Below are 27,344 nucleotides of genomic sequence, written 5' to 3' on the forward strand. Positions count from 1 at the left end.
CCGGGGCGTTCCACTGATTGTTAGCCTTGATTGCCGTTTGTAGCAAGCGCCCCCACTCAGTATATCAAGGAAGTTGGGATCGAAAGCGATTTCTTGCTGTTCAAGACCCACATTACCCAGGCTCGGAACTTCCTCTATCAGGCCGAACCATCACTGCCTGTATAGAATTTGACGCATCCCGCCCAACTTCCTCTTGTTTCTGAAGACTTTAGTTCTCTTGCAGCGACTATCACTTATCATCCAGGTCGTCTCCGGAAATACCGTTTACGATGGTGCTCCTCTCACTTGTCGCTGAAGTGCCCGCTCTTCGGTACTTTGTCGGGATTGTCCTCGCGACTTGCGCGTACGTTGTCTACAAGTCCACCGCTATCAAGCCCGCCAAAACTCTCACACCCGTATCACTTACTGAAGAGCCCTCTACCAAAGAGCCAGCCGTTCAAACTTCGGTTGTCCACGAGCCCTTGGATCCATCGAAGCCACCAAATGCGCCGGTGTCAGTCAACTACTTCCCTTCTCGGGAGTGCAACTACAAATGCAAATTTTGCTTCCACACCGAGACCAGCTCCTACATCCTGAGCGATGAAAAGGCCAGAGAAGGTCTGAGACTGCTCAGAGATGCTGGCATGCGAAAGCTCAATATCGCGGGTGGAGAGCCATTCCTACACCCCAAGCTTCTCTCAAGTCTGATTCGCTACTGCAAGGAAGACTTGAGCGTCGAAAGCATCAGCATCGTCAGCAACGGTAGCAAAATCACGGAGAAATGGATGCGAGAGAACTCTCAGTGGCTCGACATTCTGGCCATCTCCTGCGACTCATTCGACGCGCAAACGAACGTCAAGATTGGCCGTGGTGACGACGGGAAGAACGTCGCCCGACTGTTCCAAATTGCCGAGTGGTGCCGGGCCTTCAACGTGAAGTTCAAGCTCAACACGGTCGTTAATATACACAACTGGAACGAAGATATGGTTGCCAATATCGAGAAGCTAGCGCCATTCCGATGGAAGGTTTTCCAATGCCTCATCGTGGCAGGCGAGAACGACGACGAGACACGGAAGCGCGATGCAAGGACGTTTCTGGTCACTGACGAACAATGGCGCACCTTCTGCGACCGTCACAAACACCTACCATGCTACGTACCCGAAGACAACAATTCAATGGCCAGCAGCTACCTGTTGCTTGATGAGTACATGCGCTTCATGGACAAGGGCGAGGGCATGATGACGACGAGCGCGTCTATCTTGGATGTTGGTGTTGAGAAGGCCATGCAGCAAATCGTCTGGGACAAGAAGTCCTTCGTAGAGCGTGGCGGAATCTACGACTGGGGTCGGGCAGATATGAAACCGACTAAAGATACAAGCTGCGGCACTGGTCTCAACTTGAAGGAACTGGAGTTCTAGTTCGTTGGAGACGACATGAGCTTGATACTGGGCAATGTGGAAAGGTGGCTACGTATTGTTCACACGGATGTCATTCTGATGCATGAAATAGCTTACACACCCATGGATTACAATGAATGAACTACATTCCCCAGCTAGCTCTTGCGTAACAGTGCCAAATGTCCTCCAGCTGTCACAGTATCTCCTGGTTTCACCAAAACCTTCTCAACCTTTAACTTGCCCGCTTTTGCCAGCGTGTCTGGCGTCTTGACCGCAATCTCCAGCTTCATCGCTTCAAGAATGACGATCTATATCATATTAGCAATGCCAGATGAACAGCCACGCGAAGTCACTTACCACACTCTCATCTCCAATGTCGTCGCCCTCGCTAACTTCCACCTTCCACACATTCGCGTCGACCGGCGCCTCAACCCCAACAATATCCGGATCATCCAGCAGCTTCTCCACGGTCCCTTCGTCAACCTGACTCTCAGCCTTCTCCTTCCTCCAGCGTTCTAAACTCTCGTTCTCGGCTTTCGTCATCTCTTCCTGGGCAACCGCTTGCTTCTCCCTAATCTTCCTGACTTCATCGCTCGTCTTCTCTAGAAGCTCGTTGTGCTGCGCCATATCAAACTCCACGTCTTCGTACTCCCACTGGTACTTTCCAGCACGGAATTTGCCTAGTAGATCATCGAGCTCCTTCTCACTGACCTGGTAGAAGGTCAAGATGTCGAAGTCACGGAAAATCCAAGGCTTAGTGTCGAACCCGGGTTTGTAGGAATAGTAGTCCCAGCATGGTACCGTTCGGCCGGTCATCTGATACCCACCAGGTGAGTCAACGGGATATATCGACATGCAGGAGCCGGCCCATCCAACTGTGCCTTCGGGTGTGAAAACGCGACTTGGGTTCATCTTTGGGGCGGAGAGGCGTTGGCGCGGATCTACGGGCAGCGATACAGTGTTACCACAGAAGAAGCCGACAACTACTGCCATGAATTGGCCCGTGAGGTATATGTCCTTCAGCTGCTGTGGCGTGAAAGCGTTGTTCTTTGCGACAAACGCAAGGTTATCGGGTAGGTACGGTGCGTGAGGCCGCTGGTTAGTCATGTAGCGTTGAGTCGCTTCGTCTTGGAGTTTCGATTCGAATGAGATTGGAAGCTTGAAAACGCGGGTAGGGACTTTGGTGCTTCTCAGGTCGCCGAGATTTGATTCGATGGACTGAAGGTGCGCAATGAGCTCTGGTCGAGGGAGCTTGGCACCGTTGTAGTGGAGGAGAAGCGATGTACAGCAACCCACGGTGTTATACAGGTTAGACTTAATGAGCTCAGGAGTGGAGTCTGAGTGCAATGCGTTCTCCAAAGCAGTGACGCGGCAGCGGTGATTGAGATCGAAATTCTCATTCCCGTATTCGATCAGGATATGGTCATCACCTCCTTGACGATATCTGACTTGTGGAGTGCTATTGTTCTGCTCTTTCTCCCAAATGACCGCCTTTCCAATATCCCCCTCATGGAAGTTGCAGTGTGCACCTTGCATCTTTTCAATGCCTTCGAAGTCGCGTTCGCCGCTGATGGCTTGCTCAACTGAGTTCAAGAAGCTGTCGTTTCTCTTTCTCTTCTTCAGTGCATCATCGAGACCAGCCCTGACATACTTTACAGTATTTCCCGCTTTGAGCTGACCCAGCTTCCACCAGTCGGCTTTAACAACTGTAGTCGAGCTGGTAAATCCTCCGAAGTTCGGGCAGTCCACAGGGAAGATACACGGATCGTCTCCAGTCCAGTTCAAGGTGCCCAGTGGATAGCCGTACTCGATGAGATTGCTTGGATGCGCGCCTCCTTCTCCGCCATCTTTACGGGCCCATTTCGGAACAGGCCCCACCAGACGAATTCCGCTCCGCGATGCATTGTGAGATACCTTCCACTCAGTCTTGTATATCTCCTCGATGAACTTCGGATCGAAGTAGCCTTCGTCGTGGGGTCCAACCATCGCTGTTATTTCCCAGCTTGACTTGTAGATGGGGCGCAGCTTTTCTGGGAGCGAGACGCTAGTGAAAGCGTCTGGAAGCTCTCCCACTGTCTGTAATAAATCGCTTGGTGCCAGCGCCCGGCCCTGGTAGCCTCCAATCGCTACGAGCGGCGATGTCGACTTTGAGCCGAAGTATTCCGCAACAGACGGGAATCCCCCGAAGACTGCGAGATATGAGCGACAACCCCCGCCTGTCGTTTTGCCAATCTTGAGCTTCTGACCAGCTTCGATCTTTACGCTTGTCCACATAGGAAAGGTCTCTTCGTCCAAGAATGCTTCCATAGGAGCTCCACACAGCGCGACAATAGCAGGGCCAACAAATCTCAGTTCTGGTCCACTCAGCGTGAGTTCCAGCGCTTCCTTTGATCGCGGGTTTCCCACGAGCATGTTCGCGATCTGGAATGCGATCGGGTCCATGGGTCCAGAGTGAGGTACACCTTTACCAACTGTTGGTCGCCCGGGAAGATCTTGGATTAAAGTGTATGCTCCTGCCGAAATCACGTCGATGGCTTGAGGCGAGTACTTGAAGTCTGTGAGGAAGCTGGTCATGGTGTTGCCGTTTCTGAAGCGCGAATCGTCCAGTATGTTGGCGAGAAATTCGAGGTTGGTAGGTGGGCCGCAAATGGTAGATTGGGTGAGCAGCTCGCTCATTGACGCGATTGCCTCATCTCTGGATGGAGAATGGACCATGGCTTTCGCTATCAAAGGATCTGGTCGTCGTCAGTAAGGAACTTGCTTACTCTATCAGGGCTCTGATATCAATGCAGGATTCATGTGTCCTGTACAGAGAGGGAGAAAGAGTGTCGTACCATAATTGGGAGTAATGCGAACTCCGGTGAAGACCCACGTGTCGACTCGACTGCCCGGGACATCTTTCCAGGTCACCTTTTGCAGCAGTCCAGGCGAAGGTGCGTAATCTCTTAGTGGATTCTCGGCGTAAACACGAGCTTCGATAGCCGATCCTCTCGGCCCTGAGGGTTGCATAGCTTTCAACGTCTTGCCATCGAGCCCGTGATTGCCTGCTAGTTGCGCATCTGCTTGCTTCAGCATAAGTTCTACCAGGTCGACATCATAGCAAAGCTCCGTGATGCCGTGCTCAACCTGAAGTCGAGTGTTCATCTCCAGAAAGAAGAAATCGCCCGACTTGTCATCGACGAGATACTCGATGGTGCCAGCAGATCCATATTTGATCGACTCGGCAAGGCGTACCGCAGCCTCACCCAGCTTCTTTCGCAGCTCGAGATGCCTCTCTACAAACGGGCTTGGGCATTCTTCAATGACCTTCTGATGTCGTCTTTGGATGGAACATTCGCGTTCGCCGAAGTGGATGGCTTGACCCTGGCCGTTACCGAACACCTGGACTTCAATGTGGTGAGAGGCAGGATAGAAGGCCTCGATGAAAACTCCGGGGTTCTTGAACAGCGTTTCTCCTCTAGATTGCACCATTCGAAAGCCGTCGCGAACCTCTTCGGCGTTGTTGCAAGTGATGAGTCCCATTCCTAAACATCGATGTTAGACGTCGGCGTGTATCTCACATGTTGTTCACGAACGAATATGACGTACCACCACCGCCCCCGGTCGCTTTCAACATGACAGGAAACCCGATGCGCTCGGCTTCCTTTGCAGCCACCTCTTCGTTCTCAACTAGACCTTTCGTCCCAGGTACGATTGGAACATGAGCCTTTTCTGCCAGATCTCGGGCTGTGTGCTTGACTCCAAAGGCGTCAATGGCGTCCGAGGATGGCCCGACCCAGACGAGACCTGCATCACCGACCAGACGCGCGAAATGCGCGTTCTCTGACAGGAATCCATATCCAGGTATGATTGCTTGCGCGCCCCTTTCTTTAGCTATGCGCAGTACGGCTGCCTCATCAGTATATGCAGTCGCGTTGCTTCCTGGTAGCAAAACTGCTTCATCGGCATCTCGGACATGTTGTGACGCGGCGTCGGCTTCTGAATAAATGGCGATGGTCTTGATACCGAGTCTTTTCGCCGTTCTGGTGATGCGCACCTGTACCCGCAGTGTCAGTCGGAGGTTGTTATCGATAACGGGGCAATTCCGCGGCTCCAGCGCCACATACCGCGATCTCGCCTCTATTCGCAATCAACAGAACTCGTAGTTTTTGCATTTCAGACATTGGAGCAAATGGTTCGAGAGCGCAATCATCTCATCCAAATCATTCACGAGCCGGCTCCTTCTATGAGTTCCATAGTTGGAGGCAGGTTGCATGACCCCACCTTTCCGCCATTCCCCTTTCGCGCCGATATCTTACCTCCACCCGTTAGAGCGGAGGCGTTGTCATTGGTGCTTTGCCAAACGCGTAGGCTTTCTCCCGGGGTGTCTCCGGTGATGCAGACGTCACCGCCGACGTTCGAGAGGCGGGGTCGATAACAAGCATCCATGGTTTGGAGCATGACGCTACGCGTGCAGCGCGTTTAACAGCTGTGGGGAAAGTTCGACCATTGCGGGATAACGCCGAGTATGACTTTGGAATGGTATGAAAGCGTGATCTCCGGTCCGAGCGGATTACTCCAACTACTCCAAGTCTCTCCGTCACCACTATACGCGCATCTCGTGACACACCCGCAATACACTTCGTACTCCAACCGTAGTGCTTCACTCTCATCAGCCAGCAAGTCTTTTCGTACGGGGTTCTACGATGCCAGCTATCAAGCATCCTGTAAAGATCAACGTGGATCTGGGTGAAGGATACGGAAACTTCAAATGTGGGCCAGATGATGAGTTAATTCCACTCATCGACCATGCAAACATAGCCTGTGGTTTCCACGCTGGGTAGGTCAAACCCCCATCCATATCTTCAATTTCACTCTACTGACGATGGGTAACCAGGGACCCATTGATTATGCACCAGACAGTATTGGCCTGCAAAAAGCACAACATCAAAATCGGTGCACATCCTGGCCTCCCAGACATTCAAGGCTTCGGCCGACGCGAGATCAAAATGTCGCCGGAAGAACTGACAGCTGCTGTTCGCTACCAAGTCGGCGCGTTGAAAGCGTTTTTGGATGCAGAAGATGTGCCCTTACATCATGTCAAGCCCCATGGCGTATTGTACGGGATGATGTATCGGGACAGGGAAGTGTGCCGTGCAGTTTATGCTGGTGTGCCCAAAGGAACAACAGTATTTGGTCTTGCGGGAACTCTGCACGAAGAGGTTGCGAAAGAGCTTGGATTGCCGTTCGTAGCAGAGCTTTACGGAGATGTCAAGTACAACAAGGACAAGACCTTGGTAATCGACCGTAAGAAGAGGTATGTTGCATGCGTATGCTTCCATCGAGTGCAATGCTGACTGTGTGCAGACCTTGGCTTCCAGAAGAGGCGAGAAAGCACATTCAGAGTCAGGTAGAAACTGCAACTGTCACGGCTGTTACCGGCGAGGAGCTGCAACTTCCTATAGGGGACCACGAGGTCTCGATGTGCTGCCACTCGGATTCGCCTGGGGCTGTGGAGATTGTCAAAGCTGCAAGAGAAATTGTTGATCAGTTCAACAGTAAGCACTTTGGGCAGTCTTGAGTATCGCGCGTTTGTAAATAGTCGGTCTTTCATTGCAAAATCAACGGGAGATATTATAATTTCAAGTTCAAGCATCATTACGGGAGGCTGAGTACAGAATTTGTCTGGCTAACAAGGTATCGAGATGTTACCTTTCGATCCATTCAGTGAAGCTTAATACATACACAACCTTCCGAACACATTGGATTATTTGAAGAGTATTGACATTCTATTCACATTGAACTCCCCTGCCTTTATCCGGCCCCAAGTCATTCAAAAGCCCACGCTCCTATATCATGCATACATTTTCGAAGAAACAAAAGTCCAAACAAATCCAAGCTCTTCCTGTTATATACCAGATATGGGCTGTGAATGCAACAAGACGCCCCATATGCAAGCTGTTCATCGATCTTTCGCACATTTCAATTCCCCATTACGGATGCCAACCATATGGTCTTAGGTGTGCGTGACCGGCCATGGAGCTATAATCGAACAACAAATCGGTCGGTTCGTTATCACGTTTGTAAACGCGGATGGGCTCATCGTGAGTCCGGAGATACCGCTCCACGCTGGTGGTGGATGCTCGGATGTAGGCCTTGTAACTCGACTAGTGCTGTCCATATCGGTTTCTACCGGACCTCCCCGTGTGGAAGCCTCCAGCTATTGTCGAGGCCCTGGATGCGAGCTCCGGCGGCGATGGAGTGACAGCGCCTAACGGCCTTTACTGCACTGCTAGTGCTCTGCAAGTCTATTGTTGTATTATGAATCGCTTGCGTCGCCCATGGTAACGTCGCCAGCGCCCGTATCCTGCACGAGCGGTGAAGTTGCAGGAAGTATGGCGGACCGCGGCCGGTTGTATTCGGCGAGATGATCGGGCATGCTCGCTGGTGTAGAGGATCGGGAGTCGAAGTCCTCTTCGGCAGGGGGCGAGAAGTCCCACACCTAGACGGATTAGTATGTTGTGGTAATAGTAATTGCGTGCTTCAAGCTTACCTCCATGATTGTCCGACCGCCCCTGCTGGCCATTATGACGGCCTTCTCTTCCTCAAACACCACCCTCCAAACGGCCTCGGCAGGGCTGCTTAGCTCTCGGACGGGGACACCGGTCTTTAGATCCCAGACCTTGACGCGACCATCGCTGCCACCGCTGACAATCCTGGTGTTGTCGAATTGTAGACTCGTAACGCTGTTGTCGTGGGCAGCTAGTCGATGAATGGCCTGGTACGTTGCGAGGCTCCACACGCGGACCGAGCCGTCTGATCCACCAGTTACAAGAATGTCGTCACGCATCTGAAGCTGCCCGACAAGCGAGGTGTGGCCCTGTAGTACAGCGAGGCATTTGCTACACGAGAGAGTTAATTTCGATAATGTTGTGGCACGCGAGCGGACTTACCCATCATTGGGATCCCATATCCGGACACTGGTGTCCAGACTGCCTGTTGCAATCTTCTTCCCGTCAAAGGCGATCGCATATATCTGACTAAAGTGGCCAGTGAGTGTGCGCAGGCACTTGCCCTCGGATATGCTCCAAATCTTGGCTGTGGTGTCGTAGCTGCCGGACACAACGATGTCACCGTGTATTTCGAGGCATCGGACGCTAGCCTGGTGACCAATGAGTACATGCTTGCATAGGCCCTTCTTGAGATCCCAGATGCGCAGTGTCGTATCCCTTGAGCCGGATATAGCCGTGTTCGCATCGGACATCTTCAAGCATCGCACAGTCGAAGTATGACCGCGCAGAGTGAACTGGGGAAAGCTGACAACCTCTGTTAGTTGCTATCATGGGGAAGACGGCAGAACAACTTACCCAGTTGCAAGATTCCAGACGCGCACATCGCGATCGCATCCACCGCTGACTAGCAGGTCGCCCCAAGGCACCATAGCCCATACACCCATGACGTGTCCCTGGAGCGTCTTCTGATGGTCGCCGACAGTATCGAAGACGTGGATCTTCGCGTTGTCAAGTGCAACCACAATGTACTTGTTGGTCAGGTGTAGACTGGTTACTACGCCCTGATCCGGAGTAATCTGCCGCGCATCGCACACTCCTCCATTCCGCCACGCCGTCTCAACCATGTACCGCTGCTTGAAATGCGACCGGTATGTGGTTGCTTGTTGCTTTCGTTGTGAAGGTTTCCTCTTCGCGGCTCGGTCCAGGCTCTGCGTCCGCAGACCATCAGCACCGCCGTTGGACGGGCCGACCTCAAGATGTTCTCTCGTAGCGACGTCCTCTACCCTCGGTGCGCGCTCGTCGTTCTGCCACCATGACTTTGAGTCGGTGTCCTCCATCTCGTCGGTTGTGTCGTCTTCCTCAATTCTTTCTTCTCTCGACAGAGCCCTGAAGGAGTACTTCTGGCACAGTAACCGCCAGGCGCTGTCGTCATTGACGAGTTCGCGCCACTTCTTGGATACCTGCGATGCCCGAGCGAGGGTAGTGGGGTCGTCTACACATTCCAGAATCTGTGCGATGTGTCAGCGATCGGGACTATACGGGGAATGTATACAAAACGCACTCTTAAGCAGAGTTCGGTAGGCAGAACCATGAAGGGGTCCTTCTTCAATCTAGGACTGACGAATTCGGCAACAAAGCTGAGCTCCTGGCTGTCGCACAAATTGAGCAGCTCGCCCAGCAGGCGCATCCGCTCGGCTCTGTTCATGTCGCCAAACTGCGCCCGTATGCTCTTGATGTCTCCATCTTCGTGTTCGGCGGCGGTGCTCCAGTCGGGCACCCGCTGGGTCGGTGTCGGACTCGGCGCAGGCGTAGGCGGTGAGGCGGGCGCAGAGGGGAGGAGATTGTGCGGTATCGTCGAGCTCAGGGGGCTGTTGGGTGTGAGTATGGGCCGTGGTGCTCCCGATCGAGACATGCGGCCGGGCTTGCGCGGGTGTGGTGATGTGTACATGGTGGAGCGCGAGGACGAGGCTGTAGCGGTGGCAGAGGCGGCCATGTCGGTGTCAGAGTCTTCAGTCGGCGGCCCTGGGGCATCTCGGTCTTCCCGGACGGGTGTGAAGTAGTCTGACGAGTCCATGACGGCGGTCTTGCAGACTTCGGAAGCGGTATGGCGTTCCCTAGACGGCACGGCGCTCTCTGTGTAGCAGCGAATGGCAGAACGGCAGGGGCGGCGGACGGGTATCGATGTCGTCCAACGGGGCGCAAATATGGCGGCAGTCACGCTGGAACGAAGGGAAGGAGGTCTGCGGAGGTTTCGAGTGGGCAGGCGCGACTGAGTGACGCCGGCGGCCAGCCAAGACATCTCTCAGCCCTGGCAACCTCAGACGTCCATTTCCAAGCTTCACATCACCATCCCTGCATATGCACTTGAGACGACTGAGCCTAGTCTGCATGGTAAATCTCCTGTGCTGCGTCTACGGTCTTGCGTGCAGTCCATAATTAGACGCTCGTCGTCAAACGTCCCAAGGGGTCTGGCGCAGGCCATCATGTTTCATGCCATTGTATTGTCTTTGCGAACGCCAAACCGCCGTGGTTCCTTCGACACCAACAAGCGCAAAACCAATGGCTGAGACCCGCACCCTCGAGTGCTGCGTAGCACAGAGCGGTCCAGTTTTCCTTCCATGTATCTTCAGCCGCCATCACCTGTCACGCAGAGATGCACCGTGTACGCCTTAGGCACAGTACAACACCACCTGAGCACCCATTTGCACGGCGCTTAGAGTCACGAGCCGGCTACGCTATCTCGCCATCACAAGCGACCCTTGTTGCAACTCAATAACTAACATGTCATGGCGGTCACGCCCTGCACCTCCTTTTCCCATTAGAAGACGTGCACGGTTCTTGTCGTAAGAGCTCGATCGATCGCCCTAAGTTCGACATGATGTTTCCAAGGCCCGAACATTCTACCTTGGTACTCTTCGAATCAACCAAACTACAATGCATACTGCTCGGGTTATCTCGTTCCTGGTGATGTAGGCGATCCAAGACAATACTTGGATGGTACATCTCGATTGCGAGCCTACATACAGGTGCTCTCGAATCTTAGGTCCTGGACTGCATGCTAGCACATTTCTTGTGCTCCTCAAGTTCTGTGCGGCAAAAGCACTGCAGACATTGATGAACGCCCCAAATGTAGGTAGGTCCTAGCAAAATGCGAATGGGTGTAGGAGCTCAAGTTGCACCTTGCGTTCTGCTGAGTTATCGTTTGGTTCGTTCAAGGAGCGGTCTCGGGGCGTGATGCGCAAGAAGCTATGCCGCCGAACATCTCCGCTGGGGACCGACATGTGCTTCCCCGTTCGATATCTCTCGATTCGGTCATGTTGCGCACGGTGTCTTTTGGCGTGATGTTCCCGAGGTCTTCGTAGAGGCGGGTGCTTACCTAAAGAAGGCTGGCAGGACGGGCATCGTGCGAGGGAAGCACGCAATTTCCCCGCGACGTCATTGGATCCGACATCGTCGCATTCCCATCAGTTTCCGCGCGACGGGTCCGTCAACGGTCCAGCCCGTTTGTAATCGTGAATATAGCGTCATCATGGTGTCTCTGTACTGTCTCCACCCTCGCATACCTCTGCCCTTGATACGCGCTTCATCTGGGCAATTGCTACAGCCATGAGCGTTCCCCGTAGTTTGTTCGCCAGCGCGCGAGCATCACGAACCGCAACCACTACTCGATGCTTCGCCAAGAGACCATCTCAGACTTCGCTGCTGTTCGCGAGGCAGCAGTCGAACCAAGCTACTAGAAAGCTGCACCAGCAGACACCACGGAAAGCCCAACACGCCGCTGCCGCCCAAGAAGTCGAATCTTCAAACCCCGCCCTATCCTTCCCATGCCTCGACGCGCACGAATCTCGCTCTGCGTCTCTCTCAAGAAAACGAGCGTCCTCAGGGCCCGAGCCCTCGTATACCTCCGGACACACGCTAAACTTCCATTCGACCCAGCCTATTCTGCTCGACTGGGGCGGCATACTGCCAGAGTTCAACATCGCATATGAAACGTGGGGGCAGCTGGACTCCAACAAGAGCAATGCCATCTTGCTGCACACTGGATTATCCGCATCTAGTCATGCCCACAGCACAGAGACGAATACGAAGCCAGGGTGGTGGGAGAAGTTCATTGGGCCTGGGAAGCCTCTAGACACCAACAAGTATTTCGTCATCTGCACAAATGTCATTGGAGGCTGCTACGGCTCGACTGGGCCTTCTTCGATCGACCCCGCGAACGGCGAGCGTTACGCGACTCGATTTCCGATTCTTACAATGGAGGACATGGTACGCGCGCAGTTCCGACTACTGGATAACCTCGGCATACAGAAGCTGTACGCGAGTGTAGGATCGAGCATGGGCGGCATGCAGAGTCTGGCAGCTGGAACGCTTTTCCCGGAACGAGTGGGCCGTCTCGTTAGCATCAGCGGATGTGCGCGCAGCCACCCATACAGTATCGCCATGAGACACACTCAGCGGCAAGGTCAGTACAAACACTCTAGGTCAGCCATGCGCAATCGTTGACGTGCAACTAGTACTCATGATGGACCCCAACTGGGCTCGCGGTTTTTACTATGACGGCATTCCTCCACACGGCGGTATGAAGCTTGCCCGAGAAATCGCTACAGTCACGTATCGGAGTGGTCCCGAATGGGAGCAGCGATTTGGCCGCCGGCGTGCCGATCCTTCGCGACCACCTGCTCTCTGCCCCGACTTCCTCATTGAAACATACCTCGATCATGCGGGAGAAAAATGGTGTCTGGAGTACGATCCAAACAGCTTGCTCTACGTTTCGAAGGCTATGGATCTATTCGATCTGGGACAAGAGCACCGTAACCGCATCAACGAGGTGCGCAAGGCGAACAGCGGTAAAATGCAGGCATACTTGGACGGCCATGATATCACATCCGACACCAGCAGCGACGTCTGCAGTCTGACTTTGCCTGATCAGCCCTATGAGGAGAAGGAGCAGCCCGCCGACATCGATGCTGTAGCTCAGACTGACGGGAACGAACCACCGGCCGACCTCGTGGCAGGTCTGAAGCCACTCGCGAATACTCCAACTCTTGTTCTAGGTGTCGCCAGTGATATTCTTTTCCCTGCTTGGCAGCAAAAGGAAATTGCAACCACACTCAAGCGCACTGGCAACAAGAACGTCACGCACATCGAGCTTGGAGAGGAGAAGAGCTTATTCGGCCATGACACGTTCTTGCTAGATCTTCAGAACGTCGGAGGTGCTGTCCAGAACTTCCTGGGATGAGCGCAGTACTCTTTTTTCTTCGAACAATCACTGATCTACTAGGAGCAGCTATTGAACTTGAAGAATGTGCATTGCAGGCGTTTTGTTGATCCCTCACGAGCGTCGAAATATTTCTATACCAAAGAACCCAATATTGTCTTTGCCCTTATATTGTCACCTACTTTGAGCCAGGGATCTCGCTATTGACATTCAATCCCTTCCACTCTGCGCTCATAGCCTCGCCGACCCACTTGCACTCTGTCAGCCCAATGTGCTCGCGGACGTATAGCTCCAATGTTTTCGCTCCCGGCGCACCTGTGTAAATTCCCAAGGCACCTACGCGGGGAACGTGTAAGCTAGACGCGAGCCGGGTATCCGCTGTTGTCTGCAATGGAATGAGTTGTGTAGCTGTCTCGGATGTGGCCGAAGCAGCAGATGATGGGGAGAGAGCCGACAAGTGGACCAGCGTTGGGAAGTGGGCATGTGCGGGTGATAATGAGGGCTTGGGGTGTGTTAGTATGACCATGCTTAAAGGTCTGAGAGATTCTTTGGAACAGTCTGTCGTCGGGGGTTTTTCTTTGGCCCCATCTAGAGCAGACTCGGGATACGAAACAGGTGCTGTAGTCGGAGCGTTTTCTGCGGCCAAGGCCTCTAGATGCCGAGTGACACTGTTGATGCCAACGAGCAAGTGATTGCCAATTTCCGGTGATGGGGGTGTGTTCTCGGGGCCATCCTCATTTGCCTTGGTGTTACGTTTGCGCTTCTTGCCTTTGGATGGGTGGATATAGGTTCTGCGATGGTCACCTAAAGGCGTAATAAGACTATGGAATTGTTAATGACCGAATTGGGAGAACTTGTGATGCAACTGTCAGAAATCGGCGAGCGCGGGTTCATGAAGCTCCTCTCTGCGTACCTACTTGGATAGCAATTCTAATATGACTTCTTCGTCCTCGCGTGTGATCTCGGGCCTGTACAAATCAGCATAGCTCGTGGGTTGAAGCATAGTACCACCCACCACTGCGTCTCAGAAAATGGCGACGATGTCTTGAACACAGGTTTTGCATTGGCCTTCGCGGTTTGTTTCGTCGCAGGGGCCATGACGAATTGTGTGCTCTCTGACCCTTCTTCCTCGTACCACTGACCGTGGTGATGGTCACGTCGTCAACGTCGAAACAGCAAAAGTAGTTTTCAAGCTGACCGAAGTGCGCCCGAAGCCTTGTCAGTACTCAGTCTAGATAAGTGAGACTTGTAAGGTGGAGTAGACCGGCGTGCCTTGCATTAGAAGGAGGATTTCTCGCTCTTGGACGGATAAGGCTTAGCGCACCCTCGCTAGCGGCGCGCTAGCTCCACAGCGGGAACGAACCAGGATGACGATAGTGGGGTTTCTCAGCTACGCGTCCGAATATCTGAAGCTCTGCCTACCAACTGGAACCGTTTCCTTCGGAGCGCATACCCTCAATTCACTGTGTTGCAGTCGCTGACGCTAATGAGACCCAATCCCCCCGCGTTTTCCCTGCCGCCGCGCGGGGCTATCGGTCACTAAGGCTGGGAGCTGCTGCTGTTGCCTGTACTGGGGAACTGCTTGCCTCTGCCTGGCCTCACCTGCCTGCACGCGTGTTAACAGTCGCCGGCCACGCCTAGTCCTTTCGCAAACAGCACCGCCTGCCCTCTACCGTCATGACCGCGCCGGACAACGACACAGTGCAGCCTGTCGCTGCAGACGAGCCGCCAACCACCGCCTCTGCCTCGCCGCCGCGCCGCGACTCGATTGAAGACGCCGACGCAAGCTTCACCCGCAAACGCCCCCGCCTACACAGCGGGAGCAACAGTCTATGCGCTATGCCTACCGACCCACAAACTCCCGTCAACACCGCCATGTCGCCCTCGGAAAAGCAGGTAGAAATGACAATACGCTCACACCCGCCCTCTTCTCCGGTACACGGTGGAGATGAGGACTACACCAATCCTGACAATTTCCTCGAGGCTGCTTCTCCTACCCCGGGCCAGTCTCCAATACTCATTACTAGTTCCGAGGACGAGCGCGGGAGTCCGCCCATCATGATAATAGACGACGACGATGAAGCAGACGCCTTCTCCGTGCAGGTGGACGCAGAAGATTATTTTCGCCGGTTCCCCTACGCACACCACGGGAGTTACTCCACGGTTGTTCGCGACCTGGCCAACCACGTTCAAGGAGGTAAGTCATGTCTCACATCCACTAAACGCCTGCGATACTAAAATGTTTCAGTTGACAACGACATCGATCCCCACTTCTTTCCCAGCATTTCGCAATGGCTGACCGATCTACCCGAGCCTGGCCCCCAGGTAGACTTACACGGTTTCTATACGAGCAAGGCCATGTTTTGGGACGACCTCGCTGGACTGGTGCACAATTTGCTCTCACGCAGGGCTACGTTTAGCCACCATTTGGATGATCGTCGTGCGGGCGACATGTTCTACGCTTTCCTCAGTGCCTACATCAGGGCATGCTCCCGCCTCCTCCTCGCCGACGTATGGCTACTCTCCCAACCCCGTCCCGGCGAGATATATTCTTTGCCTCTTCTTAGTCAGAAGCATATACGAAACTGGTATACCATTCTTCGCCCGGACAAGGCACCTGCATTCGCTATGGTGAGCAAAGAATATTCTGTCGATGTTCGCAAAATGATCGGATTGTTACAAAAGGATTTTATGGCTGCCAACGGTGCCCAAAATATCCTACGGCTATCCAGCGAGGCCTTCCACCGCGTGCCGTTGAACGTGCAAACCCAGATTGCGTTGGTTGCCGCCCCGGTCCTGACTTCATTGGGCGGCTCGATGTTCCAGGATCCTAGCCCTGCGACTGACCCCAATCGCTCCGAGTTCTGTCGCGGAATATTGCAATTCTTGGAGAAATACATGGACGACCTCTTCGACTTGAGTAGAACCACCGATGCTGTCTCCGCTCGAGACTTGATTCAGTACTTTCACGCGCTATTATTTGAGCTCTGTCTCTGGGATAAGGATATCGAATCGGATCTGGTGGACAAGTTCCTCGACTTCAGGAGCGTAGATTCGCCGACTACTTCTTCTCCGACCGAAGTCGATCGTACTGGACCCGAACACCAGTATCGCGATGAGCCTCAGTACTTTCCAGCTTTAGTCGCCAACGCTTGGAAGTTCAAGCTTCTGCGCCGATACCTCACCAAAGGTAAGATGGATCTACGCGTCATGAGTATAGCTATGATGGATGTTTCCTTGGTAGAGATCTGGAGACAGTACAACAACCCCGATTCGACAGGCGAACACCCCGTCATGCGATATCTAGCCGACTTTCTGCTTTATGGGAACGTCGTTAACTACATTGTCAGCGTCGACTCACACCCGCAACTGATCGCGCGCAGCGGTAACATCGTTGGTTTTCTTGTCGTAACTAGACGTTGGACAGATGACCAAGCGGATGCTATCTGGAACACCGTTGCCAATAGTCCTGACCCTCGTGTCGTTACCGCGACACTGGCCATGCTTAGAGCAATCATGCACATGATGAGGCCTGCAGATCACTTGTACTTTTGTACGAAACTTTATGAATTGCCTATCAGGAGCTACACCGTGGATATTACTCGATTCCTGCGGGAGCTGGGCCCAAAGATCCTGGAGAAAGCATCACCGGAAGATTATGCTGCGAGAGAAGATACTGCTAGGCCATGGAATGTTTGCACCCGCATCATCCGCGACACAATGTGCCAGGCGGATACGGACAAAGACATGTTAGACCTGCTTCACGAGGCTGCTAATTACCTGTCAGCTCTGGCTCCTAATGTCTCTGTTGAAGAGCGCCATTCCATCTACAGAGATTGTGCGGATCACATTTACAGTCATTCGACGAAAGCGACTGGAAGCGCAAAAGTCATCTACGCGCTCGCCGCACCAATCCCTTCTGAAGACGAGAATTTTTTCCAAAAGAATCAGGATGTCACACGCAAGATTCTGGATGAGATCGCATGGTTTGTCGAGACTGAGAGGAATGCCGAATCATCCCTACGTCAACAAACAGCTCTATGTTGCAGATTGGAGCTTCTAGCACTTATGATCTGTTGCGCTGGGTCAGCCATACCCGTTGAGATGTATGAGCAGCTGTGGGACTACACAATCGGTACGCGTGCGCTATCGAACACTACCAGGGATTTGGCATGGGCGCAATTATCCCAGACGCTCAAATTCGCCCCGGACAACAACTACTGCAGACAACTTGTCTCTTCCCATGTGGTACACATGAACACCGGCATTTACACGAATGGCATGTTCGAATTTGTTGCCAACTATAATTTCCCGATGAAGCGGCAGCTCGTGGGGACTGATCAAGGAGAAAAGGGTGTGTTGCAGATCCCCGGTGCAGACGTGCTGTGGTCCATGGTTTTATCCTCACCGGAAGGCACTATTGAGGATCGCGCCGCCCGTCTTCTTGCCAGTCGCTACGTACAGATCAACGAAGCCGATGGCGTTATGCTAGCAGATGTGGAAGCCGCTCATGTCGTTCTAGTGGAAAGATGTATGCAGGAGATGCATTCGGCATGCAGGCTCATACGCGCTCAATCCTCCAATGGAGACTTATCGAATATGGATGTCACTGCAACTGAGAAGATGGTTCTTGAGAATGAAGAGCGTTATCGCAGGATCATTAACTTTCAGAAACTACTGCTGGAGAAGATACGCCACAAACCAGAGTTCAACCGAAGTCGGAGAGCAGATTCCAAAGTCGACGAAACAGACATACCTTACGGTGACGCGATCGCGATCCGGTTTCAGTGCGGCAACGACAGGCAAGTCGTGATGATGGGTGCGGATCATACAGTAAAGGACCTCTACCAAAGATTATGTCACGTATCGGGATACACCAAAATCAACCTTTTCGCAAAGGGTCGGCGGCTCAACATCACTGAGATGTCGAACGAGAAGCTTAATGGCGTCGACTTTGGGGGACAGCTATTAGTACAAAGGGCACCAGACGCAGAAGTCACTCGCCCGATGCCCGGACAGGGTACGGGGTCTTCGGTGTTCGAATCTACCGTACTCAAGCATTTCGACGAACTGTTCTCCTTAATGGACTCTGATGACAACATCAGTCAGATGGTAGGTACCCGTTCGAGATCAAGATGCATTTCACTAACACAAGCAGCTATTCGATTACTTGAGCTTCTTTCCGGCGCGGTATGCTTTTGCAGAGAGCGTCGTGACCGGTGCGGCGCTATCAGAGGAGCTCTTTCCTCCAGGAAAGTTTTATCAGGCGAGATACGCCGCTTTGGCTCTCGAGGCGAGGCTGGCAGAGCAAATCCGTCATGTGCGTTGGTCCGACAATATTTATTGATACAGTTGTACTAACGAGCTAGAAGTCTAATCTGGACGAGAAGTTCCTGGGCCATGCCATACGCCAGTTGAACGAGGCTCTTCTCAATCCTCGGCTCATCAGCGACAACATCTCGAGCTTCCAAGAGCTGCAGCTTGCAGCGGTACTCGTGCATGCTCTGTTGGAGTTCCTTAGAGGTAAGTTTCACACTGGCGTGTCTTATATCACGGTTCATGGCTCATGTTAAGCAGAACGTCCTTCTCCCGCCGCTTCGGCTGCTTACTTCTCAGATGGCGCACAGCTCGGAAACCGCCTTGTGACGATCCTATGCATGGCACTGGAAACAAATGAAGATGCTACCGTAATCCAGGATTGTTACGGCACTATCCTAGAGGCCTCACTCCACTCTCGAGTTATCTGGGAAGCGTTCGTTGAGCATCCTCAAACTCCGCGACTCCACCGGGTTCTACTGTTGAGCGACCCCAGGCAGTCTGTGCGAGAGCATGTCGCTCAGAAGATCACATCCGTCTGCGGCGGCGACCTTCCATCCACATGTCCGATCACTAAAGGCGAGATTGCCACACAATTCTGGGTAGTCATTTCCGAGCTCATTCCGGGCTCATTGTGCGTTCCCGCTCAATCACAGCAACTGTTCAGCATTGCCGAGCAAGTCTTCCGGGCGAAGGACGAGTACAAACGGGACGAACCTTCACTCCGACTTTACCTAACATCTTGGAGCGACCTGCTCTTGGATCACCAACATCAGGAATTTGTCGGCCGGGACGACATCGACCGCGTCGTTTTTGGGCTTACGAAACTCATACTGTGCTGCATACTGTCACTCAAGTCTTTTAAGAAGCCTCTTGGTGCAGGCGACTTGATGGAAAAGATCTTCAGGAAGTACATCTTTACGAAGAGGTAAGTCACGCACATCATTTCCATGTTTCGCTTGTTCGCATTGACCTCACCTCAGTTTTGCATCTTACTCTCTCTTCTTTTAGTCAAGTGACATACTGACATGGCCCAGCTCCTCTACTGCAGTGGTCAGCGCAGCCACTGCTCCCATACTGGAGTCTCACACAAGGCATGAGATGTACGATCTCATGCTTGCACTAGCTGAGGATAGCAGCACGTACAATAGCCTGGTCAAACTTGCAGCAGACGTAGAGACCGAGGAGAATGAGCCAGCAATACCAACGCTTGCAGTCGATCGCTCCTTGGAAATACGCTCTAGCACAGGCTATGTGGGTCTGTACAACCCTCGTGCCATCTGCTACGCGAACTCGCTTCTCACGCAGCTCTTCATGAACCTCAATTTCCGCAAGTTTATTCTCGGTTTGGAGCTTCAGGAAGCCAGTGGCTCTCAAAAACTTCTTCTTGAGACCCAGAGACTGTTCACGAACATGCAGCATTCCTTCCGCAAAGCCGCGGATCCCCGGAGCTTTGCAGCTTGCGTAAGGAACTCAGAACTCATGCCAATAGACATCAGCGTTCAGATGGACGCAGATGAATTCTACAATTCCCTCTTCGATCAGTGGGAACGACAGCTCATCAAGGACGAGCACAAGCAGCAATTTCGCTCATTCTACGGAGGGCAAACCTTGAATCAGATCAAATCCAAGGAATGTGAGCATGTCTCGGAACGATCAGAGCCTTTCTTTGCAATACAATGCGATGTTTTGGGCAAAGCAACGCTACAGGAGAGTCTCCAGGCTTTTGTTAGAGGCGATGTCATGGAAGGCGACAACAAGTACAAGTGCGAGAAGTGCGATGGCAAATACGTCGACGCAGTCAAACGGTGAGTCGCATGTATATTTGGCAAAGCAAGAAGCTGACAAAATCAGGACCTGTTTCAAGGAGGTGCCCGACAACCTCATCTTCCACCTAAAGCGCTTCGAATTCGACCTGGCCGATTTTAGCCGTAGGAAGGTCTACGATTATTTCGAGTTCCCACCGACCATTGACATTAGCGCATACCATGTCGACCATCTCAGTGACCCAAGCAAGCCAAAAGAAGCCGATATGTTCGATCTTGTTGGTGTGCTCGTACACACGGGCACCTGCGAGCACGGTCATTACTATTCTTACATTCGTGAGCGACCTTGTCCCACAGAAATCACGGCACAAACCTGGGTGGAATTTGATGATAGCAGTGTTGGGTCTTTCGACCCAGCAGACATTGCTTACAAAGCTTTCGGAGGCTTCACGGACGATTCATACAACCGCATACCAAAACAATACTCGGCATATATGCTCTTCTATCAACGCCGCACCGCTGTGGATGATGACCAGCGTGAGTGGGTCACTTCTGCAGACGGGAAAACGCTCAAGGTTCCCATGCCGCCAACTCTCCAGAAGGAAGTTGATTTTGCCAACGAGCTGTTTATCCGAGAATATTCCCGCTTCGACCCCAATCATACAAGGTTCGTGCGGCAGCTGCATGCTATGTCACGTACACTCAACCACGGTTCTTGCTCCGAAGGCCACACGCAGGTACGCCATGTTATCTTCAACCTACTAAGTCCGAGACGCTAACTTCCTACAGGAAAAGCACTCCTTGCAGATAGTACTTGCGCATCTAGGGCACATCGTCTGGCGTCATACAAATGCCGATATCTTCTCCGAGACGATACTGCAGCTGCGGCGGTCGGTCCTTCCATGCTCAACCTGCTGCAATATCGTTCTCAAGATACTCGCTACCGACGATATTGCCCTTCTCAACATGCTTCTTCGCTGCATGCATGCTAAAGTGCGGTCCCAGATGCGCAGCTTTTTCATTGACTGTCTCAAAGTCTTGCGAGAGAAAGAGCCCGCTCTGTACGGTCTAGAGGGCGCTGACAACGAGATGGATCTAGAATCTTCCACTCCGACAAACGGTATACTTTCAGAGATTACCGCTAGGTTACGTGCCATTGCAGACGAATCTTACATGGCCGTACGGGGCTGGGATGATTTCTATCTCACGCTGACTCAACTGGCCGAGATGGGCCATCTGGAAACCGGTCTTCTATTGGACCATGGCTTCCTGGTATTCTGCTTGAGGCTACTCTGCATGCACTCGTACGCTAGATTCCAGGACGACCAACCCGATCTCTGGAGAATCATAAGCAAGAAGTCGGGTATCTACAACAGGTTCATTGGATTCGTATCAGCGTTGCTCTCACGCATGAACACGAGTCTGCAACCTCTTCGCCACGAGCACGATCGTCTGTCTACGCTGGATCGGGAGACCTCGAGTTTTCCACTAACATTCCATGAACGACAAGTTCTGTACCATTGGGACAGCGACCTGAAGGCGATCGCGGTTCTAGACAAGGCCTTGGAAATGTTCGATGAGACAAAGTTGGAACACTTCCACCCGGGCGATATTGTCAAATCGATGCTCAATTGGCAGGACCCACAAGTCCAGACTAATCTTTTGAAGAGCATCTACGAGGGTGTCTCCCTCGAAGCCCCTTTCTGCGATTCTTACGTGAAAGCGGCACTCTCGTATTGCGAGAGCTCTCCGATGGTGGACAACGTTTACAAGATCGTGACAACGGTTTCGAAGGCGGTCGCGTCAGCCAGTAGAATGGACGATGACCGTGTACCAGGAGGCTTGGCGGTTCTGGATTTTGTTGGCGGTCTTCTGCAAACAAAGAATGCGGCCATCTTTCAACAAAAGCACCGACACATATTTTTCACATGGATCATCGCGAAAAGCCGCATATGGGCCACTCCTTTGCTGCTACACGCACAAGACAGTGTGCGAAAAGGTGCACATATGCTGGTCTGCGAGCTATACAAGAGCTACGAAGGATGGCCTCTAGATCTGGTGCAAATGAGGTGGAGAGTACTCCGCGAGATGGCCACCGACATGATGGAGCGCATTCTGTACGAGAAGGATCACGGCATGCTCAGACCTCATCTATCTCCTCTCATCGAAACTTGCCGATTTCTCGTTCAGCAGCTCTACGATCTGATCCATAGCGAGGATCCCGAATTGGATCCATACAGAGACGACACCAACGACAGCTCTCGAATTGCACACTGGACTGGAGAGATAGAGCCAAGGCTAGAGACATGGCCACAGGACGATGGCCTATCAGCGGAAGATCTCTATGATCATTCCGACTTTGGTAGTGATTCAGAGACTGACAACATACACGATAACAACATGTAATTGCTGGGTGGCCTTCCGTCCGCCCGCAATTTACCCAGCTCCATCCGCTCATTATCTTCGCTTCTTTGTGGTATGGCGGCGCCAGCAGCGGCCCTTCAGGGAAGAGTTGAGGCTCGCATTGTTACCAGATGAGCGAATCACGATTTCAACGAGATTTCAGGGTGGTGGGGATTGATTCATGGGTTTCATGAGAGCATGAGAGCATATGCAGACGGTTTTTGAGCCCTGCACATTCCGGGTCTTCGACGGAGTCATTGATAGGGATTGATGCTTCATGTGGACTGCAGGTGATGCACCCTGGCATTGGCGTTTTGGCTTCGGTTCTTCATCATTCTTTGCTTTATTGTTCATGCTTGGGCGGCATAGCGTGGTGCTTTGGCGTACTTAGACGGGGGAGTCTGTATATTAAAGACCAGGTATGACGATCACGCTTGACGACCTTCAGCCTCTTCACGACACAGCAAATAACAATGATTATCACGCAAATAATAACATCTTGTTTCTCCAGCGTGAAGCTGCCCGAGCAGTCGAGTAAGTCGCGGACCTTGGTTCGTAAAAAGTCAACGTGAAGAAATTTGGAACGATTTCTCTTCCCCCGCATTTATCACAAAGTTGATTGACATTCAACATAGCAGAACGGGATTTTCATTGCGCTGTTGGCAGCGAAACCCGACAGTTCGCGCGCGGAGGGTCGGGGGTTCATGTATCGATAAGCATCACGCTAGGCTTCGTCAGCGTGGTGGTCGCGCGTCCCACCTGCAGCAGCGACGTCATAGCGAGGTAATTGCGGAAGCTGCGGACAAGCTTTCCAACTATCCAAGCTGTGCGGTCATAACAAGGCGCCCCGGTCGGCTTTTGTGCCTAGGTAGTCTAATCCGATCTCCCGTTCTCTCTTCTAATCAGCGTTCGTCTATCCTTTGTACATATCCTCAATCTCTTCTTCGCGTGCGACAGCATCCTGGGAAGCAGCACGCGACAACGATTATACCAGTCAACCGGCGTGGACACGACGATAGCTACCATACCGCGCGCGAAAACAAGCCCATAAACGCGATTGAAGCGATTGAAATTCGGTAATCACTCACAATGGCCAACAAATTGGACGCGATGAAGCCGCAGAGAAAGATCGAGCTCTTCTCAGGCTCGTACTTTGCGGCGTGTACGATGGGTGGCATAATCGCGTGTGGACCTACACACACTATGGTCACGCCGCTGGATTTGGTAAGTCACATACTTTTGCAGAGAGCGCGTGATGGCATGGGGACTTTACAGGCTGTCAATTAGGCTTCCAGTTGCTAATTAATGTTTTCCAGGTGAAATGCCGCCGTCAAGTCGATTCCAACCTCTACAAGTCCAACTCACAAGCCTGGAAAATGATTTACTCCAAAGAAGGTCTACGGGGCGTCTTCTTCGGCTGGACACCAACCTTCATCGGTTACTCGATGCAAGGTGCTGGAAAGTACGGATTTTACGAGGTATTCAAATACCTGTACGGCGAAAAGCTGGCGCCCGGCGCGCCGCAAACAGTCGTATACCTAGCTGCCTCCGCTTCTGCCGAGTTCCTCGCCGACATCGCGCTATGTCCTATGGAAGCAATCAAGGTCCGCATGCAGACTACCATGCCACCGTTCGCGAACACACTGAGAGAAGGCTGGGCGAAGGTGATCAAGGAGGAGGGTGTTGGTGGTCTATACAAGGGCTTGTACCCATTGTGGGCGCGTCAAATCCCGTACACCATGGTCAAGTTCGCAACATTTGAAGAGACAGTCAAGCAAATCTACGGCTTCTTGGGTAAGCCAAAGGAGTCATACGGGGCTTTGCAGCAAACCGGTGTGAGCTTCCTCGGTGGATATATTGCTGGTGTCGGATGTGCAGTCGTCTCGCATCCCGCAGGTACGTTGAGAACATTGCGTAAAGAATCTAGAGGCGCGAAAATGAGCTAACATATACTAGATGTGATGGTCTCAAAGCTCAACAGCGACCGAAAGGCTGGCGAGGGCGCTGGTCAGGCTATCGGCAGGATATACGGCAAGATCGGTTTCGGCGGCCTTTGGAACGGACTGCCTGTTCGTATATTCATGATTGGTACTTTGACTGCGTTCCAATGGCTCATCTACGATTCCTTCAAGGTCTACCTCGGCGTAAGTTGTTCACCCAAACACGTTCAAGGACATTGTGCTAATTATTTGATAGCTACCCACTACTGGTGGTCACTAAGCACGGCGCAAAATAATTATTACGCGTACGGTGTTTTTGGAGCACAACAGGAGCAAGTAATAACTAATGACGTTAATTATCTTCATCAATTCCTACCTTGTGTAAAGGGCTATACAGGACATTGCTTTCCAAAAGTGTGTCCGTGCACGACTGCCGTGATGTTACTGTTACCGTATGAACTGCTGCCGTATATGCTGGTAGACATTGGCCGAAAAAAGTTTTCATTGTTTGTAGACCTCATGATATCGGGAATTCCATACATTGCCAGTAGCAATTCGACAGGACAGCTCCAAGTACGTGGTACGGAAGTACATGTGGAGATGGACGTAGAAGCATGAAAATGGCGAATCTTAGGACTGTTGCCTCTGTCGTTGACTGAAGGTGTGTAAAGCTGTTGGGGACTTCTGTTACTGAGGCATCACGCATGAAACGATTGGATAAAACGCAAATGGTTCAGTGATCAAAACAGTACATTGGTACTACAACTAAATATGTATAGAGATCCAGCAAACCAGGGTATGCCATCGTCATCGTAGAAAGGAAAGTCGTCCCGAGTATATCGCACTCAATTCATAGTCGCCTTCACTTAAAGCTGCAAGAGACCGTTAGCACATGTCATGAAACTCTAGCTACTACCCAATGATCTAGACTAGACTGACTTGATCGTGGGAGCGATGTTGAGGTCAGGCAGCTCGACGAGCGGGCCGTTGATCTCAGGAAGCTCGGTTTCGGGACTTACGTTGAAGTCGTTGCCGCTGGCGGCTTGGTTGCCGTTTCCAGCGCTGTTTCCGTTGCCGTTACCGTTGCCGGCCTGGTTGTTGTTCTGTGAAGTGGATGTTAGTTAAAAGTCGAGATAGGAGGGGTTGAATAGGTACTTACGCCATTGCCTTGGCCGTTGTTGTTGCCGTTGTTGAGGAGCGAGTTTCCGCTGCCGGCAGAGGCGCCGGTGACAGAGCCAGCAGTGGTGGTGATGCCACCGACAAGGCCGCTGACGGTGCCAGTAACGCTGTTGAGGTCGACCTGGCGCTTGAGGACATCGCCAGTGAGGCCTCCAGTGGCGCCAGCGACGGTACCGGTGACAGGCTGGAGGGTACCAGTGACGGGCTTGAGAGCACCAGTGACGGGCTTAAGCTGGCCAGTGACGGGCTTGAGAGTGCCAGTAACGGAGCCAGTAGAGCCAGTAAGACCGCCGACGAGGCCGTTAGCAGTGCCGGTGACACCACCAAGGTTCAACTGACGCTTGAGAAGATCTCCAGTGAGGCCTCCGGTGGCGCCGGTGACGGGCTTGAGAGTGCCGGTGACGGGCTGGAGTTGACCAGTGACGGGCTTCAGAGCACCAGTGACGGAGCCAGTGGTGCCAGTAACACCACCAACGAGGCCGCCGGCAGTACCAGTGAGACCACCAACGTTCAACTGACGCTTCACGGCATCTCCGGCAGCGGCTGCGACAGGCTTGACAGCATCAGTCACTGGGACGGTGGCGTCGGTAACCGGCTTGACGGTGCCAGTAGCAGTGTTGCCAGTGTTCTGGAGGGCGCCGGTGACTTGGCTGAGGAGGGAGAGGAGCTGGGTCTGGCTCAGCTGGCTGACGTCAAGGCCCTGAGTGACACCACGGCCAACGAGGCCATTGACAACGGGAACACCGTCGGTGATGCCGTCGGTGGTAGGGCCAACAGTGACACCGTTGAGGAGACCACCCTTGCCGTCAGTGACGCCACTGAGGATGGTGCCAGCAACCGGGACGCCGTTGAGGTTGTCAAGAAGCGCCGCACGCTTTCCGTTGTTCAGAATGCTGCTGCCGAGGGGCTTGAGGTTGAAGCTGTTGCCGCTGGCAGCAGAGTTGCCGTTACCAGCCTCGTTGTTGTTGCCGTTGCCATTGCCAGCAGTGTTTCCGTTGCCGTTGTTCTGGCCGTTGCTGTTGCCGTTGCCTTGGATGAGGTTGTCGTTGCCGGCACCGGGGTTGGTGACAGAGCCGAGGGTGCTGGTGACGGAACCAAGAAGGTTGTTGACGCCAGCAACCTGAGGAGTAGGGGCTGCGAGGACCGAGGTGGAGAGAGCAATGATGCTAACGGCGATGGAGGAACGCATTTTGGCGGTTGGAGTTTTGTTGGTGGGTTGGTGGATATTAAGAGGGATAAGTATTATTAGTCTATAGCGAACTGAGCGATTGGCAAAGAACTGAAAGAGTGTGGTAGGTGAGCTGGATGATGATTGTAGGTGGACTGCAGTATGGTTTATATGCCCTCACAGCACCCAGGTACTTTCTGATACACCGAGTCAGCACGTCTAGTCAATCGATACTCTCCTAGACGCTCAGGCCCAAGACAAGCCGCAATCGTCACCGGGGTGGAGAGATCCTACACCAAGCCATACCACGATGAGAAGACTAGAGCTACAGCTTGCCTAGTCATGGCGCACGCATTGGCGATCTTCATGAAAGCATCGCCGATACTGCCGTTGCTGATGAGGCTCTTGCACGTAGACCGCTCTGAAGCTTGTTGGCCTAGCTGAGGAGTAAGATTTGATCCTCTGAGGTATGGCCCAAGAATGCTAG

At 52.8% G+C, this 27,344-nt stretch overlaps 9 protein-coding genes across 9 annotated transcripts; 5 read left to right on the forward strand and 4 right to left on the reverse strand.

Moving 5' to 3' along the window:
• Nucleotides 1–269: 269 nt before the first annotated feature.
• On the forward strand, nt 270–1,397 carry J4E78_008167 (uncharacterized protein; the record flags this gene model as incomplete). Its single annotated transcript, XM_049368769.1, has 1 exon — nt 270–1,397. The coding sequence occupies one exon, from the start codon at nt 270–272 to the stop codon at nt 1,395–1,397; it is 1,128 nt and encodes a 375-aa protein (XP_049219734.1).
• A 134-nt stretch (nt 1,398–1,531) lies between these two features.
• Nucleotides 1,532–5,539, reverse strand: J4E78_008168 (uncharacterized protein; the record flags this gene model as incomplete). The annotated part of the gene is made up of 5 exons (XM_049368770.1): nt 1,532–1,684; nt 1,734–4,111; nt 4,211–4,900; nt 4,965–5,412; nt 5,483–5,539. 5 exons carry the CDS (start codon nt 5,537–5,539, stop codon nt 1,532–1,534), a joined length of 3,726 nt encoding a protein of 1,241 aa, XP_049219735.1.
• Nucleotides 5,540–6,061: 522 nt separating this feature from the next.
• On the forward strand, nt 6,062–6,936 carry J4E78_008169 (uncharacterized protein; the record flags this gene model as incomplete). The annotated part of the gene is made up of 3 exons (XM_049368771.1): nt 6,062–6,195; nt 6,253–6,672; nt 6,723–6,936. 3 exons carry the CDS (start codon nt 6,062–6,064, stop codon nt 6,934–6,936), a joined length of 768 nt encoding a protein of 255 aa, XP_049219736.1.
• A 738-nt stretch (nt 6,937–7,674) lies between these two features.
• J4E78_008170 (uncharacterized protein) lies at nt 7,675–9,941 on the reverse strand (the record flags this gene model as incomplete). The annotated part of the gene is made up of 5 exons (XM_049368772.1): nt 7,675–7,857; nt 7,909–8,257; nt 8,309–8,671; nt 8,723–9,375; nt 9,429–9,941. 5 exons carry the CDS (start codon nt 9,939–9,941, stop codon nt 7,675–7,677), a joined length of 2,061 nt encoding a protein of 686 aa, XP_049219737.1.
• Nucleotides 9,942–11,473: 1,532 nt separating this feature from the next.
• J4E78_008171 (uncharacterized protein) lies at nt 11,474–13,106 on the forward strand (the record flags this gene model as incomplete). Its single annotated transcript, XM_049368773.1, has 2 exons — nt 11,474–12,329; nt 12,382–13,106. The coding sequence occupies 2 exons, from the start codon at nt 11,474–11,476 to the stop codon at nt 13,104–13,106; spliced, it is 1,581 nt and encodes a 526-aa protein (XP_049219738.1).
• Nucleotides 13,107–13,263: 157 nt separating this feature from the next.
• J4E78_008172 (uncharacterized protein) lies at nt 13,264–14,183 on the reverse strand (the record flags this gene model as incomplete). The annotated part of the gene is made up of 3 exons (XM_049368774.1): nt 13,264–13,906; nt 14,003–14,053; nt 14,101–14,183. The coding sequence occupies 3 exons, from the start codon at nt 14,181–14,183 to the stop codon at nt 13,264–13,266; spliced, it is 777 nt and encodes a 258-aa protein (XP_049219739.1).
• Nucleotides 14,184–14,762: 579 nt separating this feature from the next.
• Nucleotides 14,763–22,573, forward strand: J4E78_008173 (uncharacterized protein; the record flags this gene model as incomplete). The annotated part of the gene is made up of 8 exons (XM_049368775.1): nt 14,763–15,282; nt 15,334–18,197; nt 18,244–18,405; nt 18,455–18,608; nt 18,663–19,329; nt 19,439–20,209; nt 20,256–20,904; nt 20,957–22,573. The coding sequence occupies 8 exons, from the start codon at nt 14,763–14,765 to the stop codon at nt 22,571–22,573; spliced, it is 7,404 nt and encodes a 2,467-aa protein (XP_049219740.1).
• Nucleotides 22,574–23,659: 1,086 nt separating this feature from the next.
• J4E78_008174 (uncharacterized protein) lies at nt 23,660–24,790 on the forward strand (the record flags this gene model as incomplete). Its single annotated transcript, XM_049368776.1, has 4 exons — nt 23,660–23,794; nt 23,887–24,466; nt 24,527–24,714; nt 24,767–24,790. The coding sequence occupies 4 exons, from the start codon at nt 23,660–23,662 to the stop codon at nt 24,788–24,790; spliced, it is 927 nt and encodes a 308-aa protein (XP_049219741.1).
• A 649-nt stretch (nt 24,791–25,439) lies between these two features.
• On the reverse strand, nt 25,440–26,878 carry J4E78_008175 (uncharacterized protein; the record flags this gene model as incomplete). Its single annotated transcript, XM_049368777.1, has 2 exons — nt 25,440–25,613; nt 25,670–26,878. 2 exons carry the CDS (start codon nt 26,876–26,878, stop codon nt 25,440–25,442), a joined length of 1,383 nt encoding a protein of 460 aa, XP_049219742.1.
• Nucleotides 26,879–27,344: the final 466 nt, after the last annotated feature.

This window comes from Alternaria triticimaculans, assembly GCF_023758025.1.
Source record: "Alternaria triticimaculans strain BMP 0046 chromosome Unknown scaffold_13, whole genome shotgun sequence".
Lineage (NCBI taxonomy): Eukaryota > Fungi > Ascomycota > Dothideomycetes > Pleosporales > Pleosporaceae > Alternaria > Alternaria triticimaculans.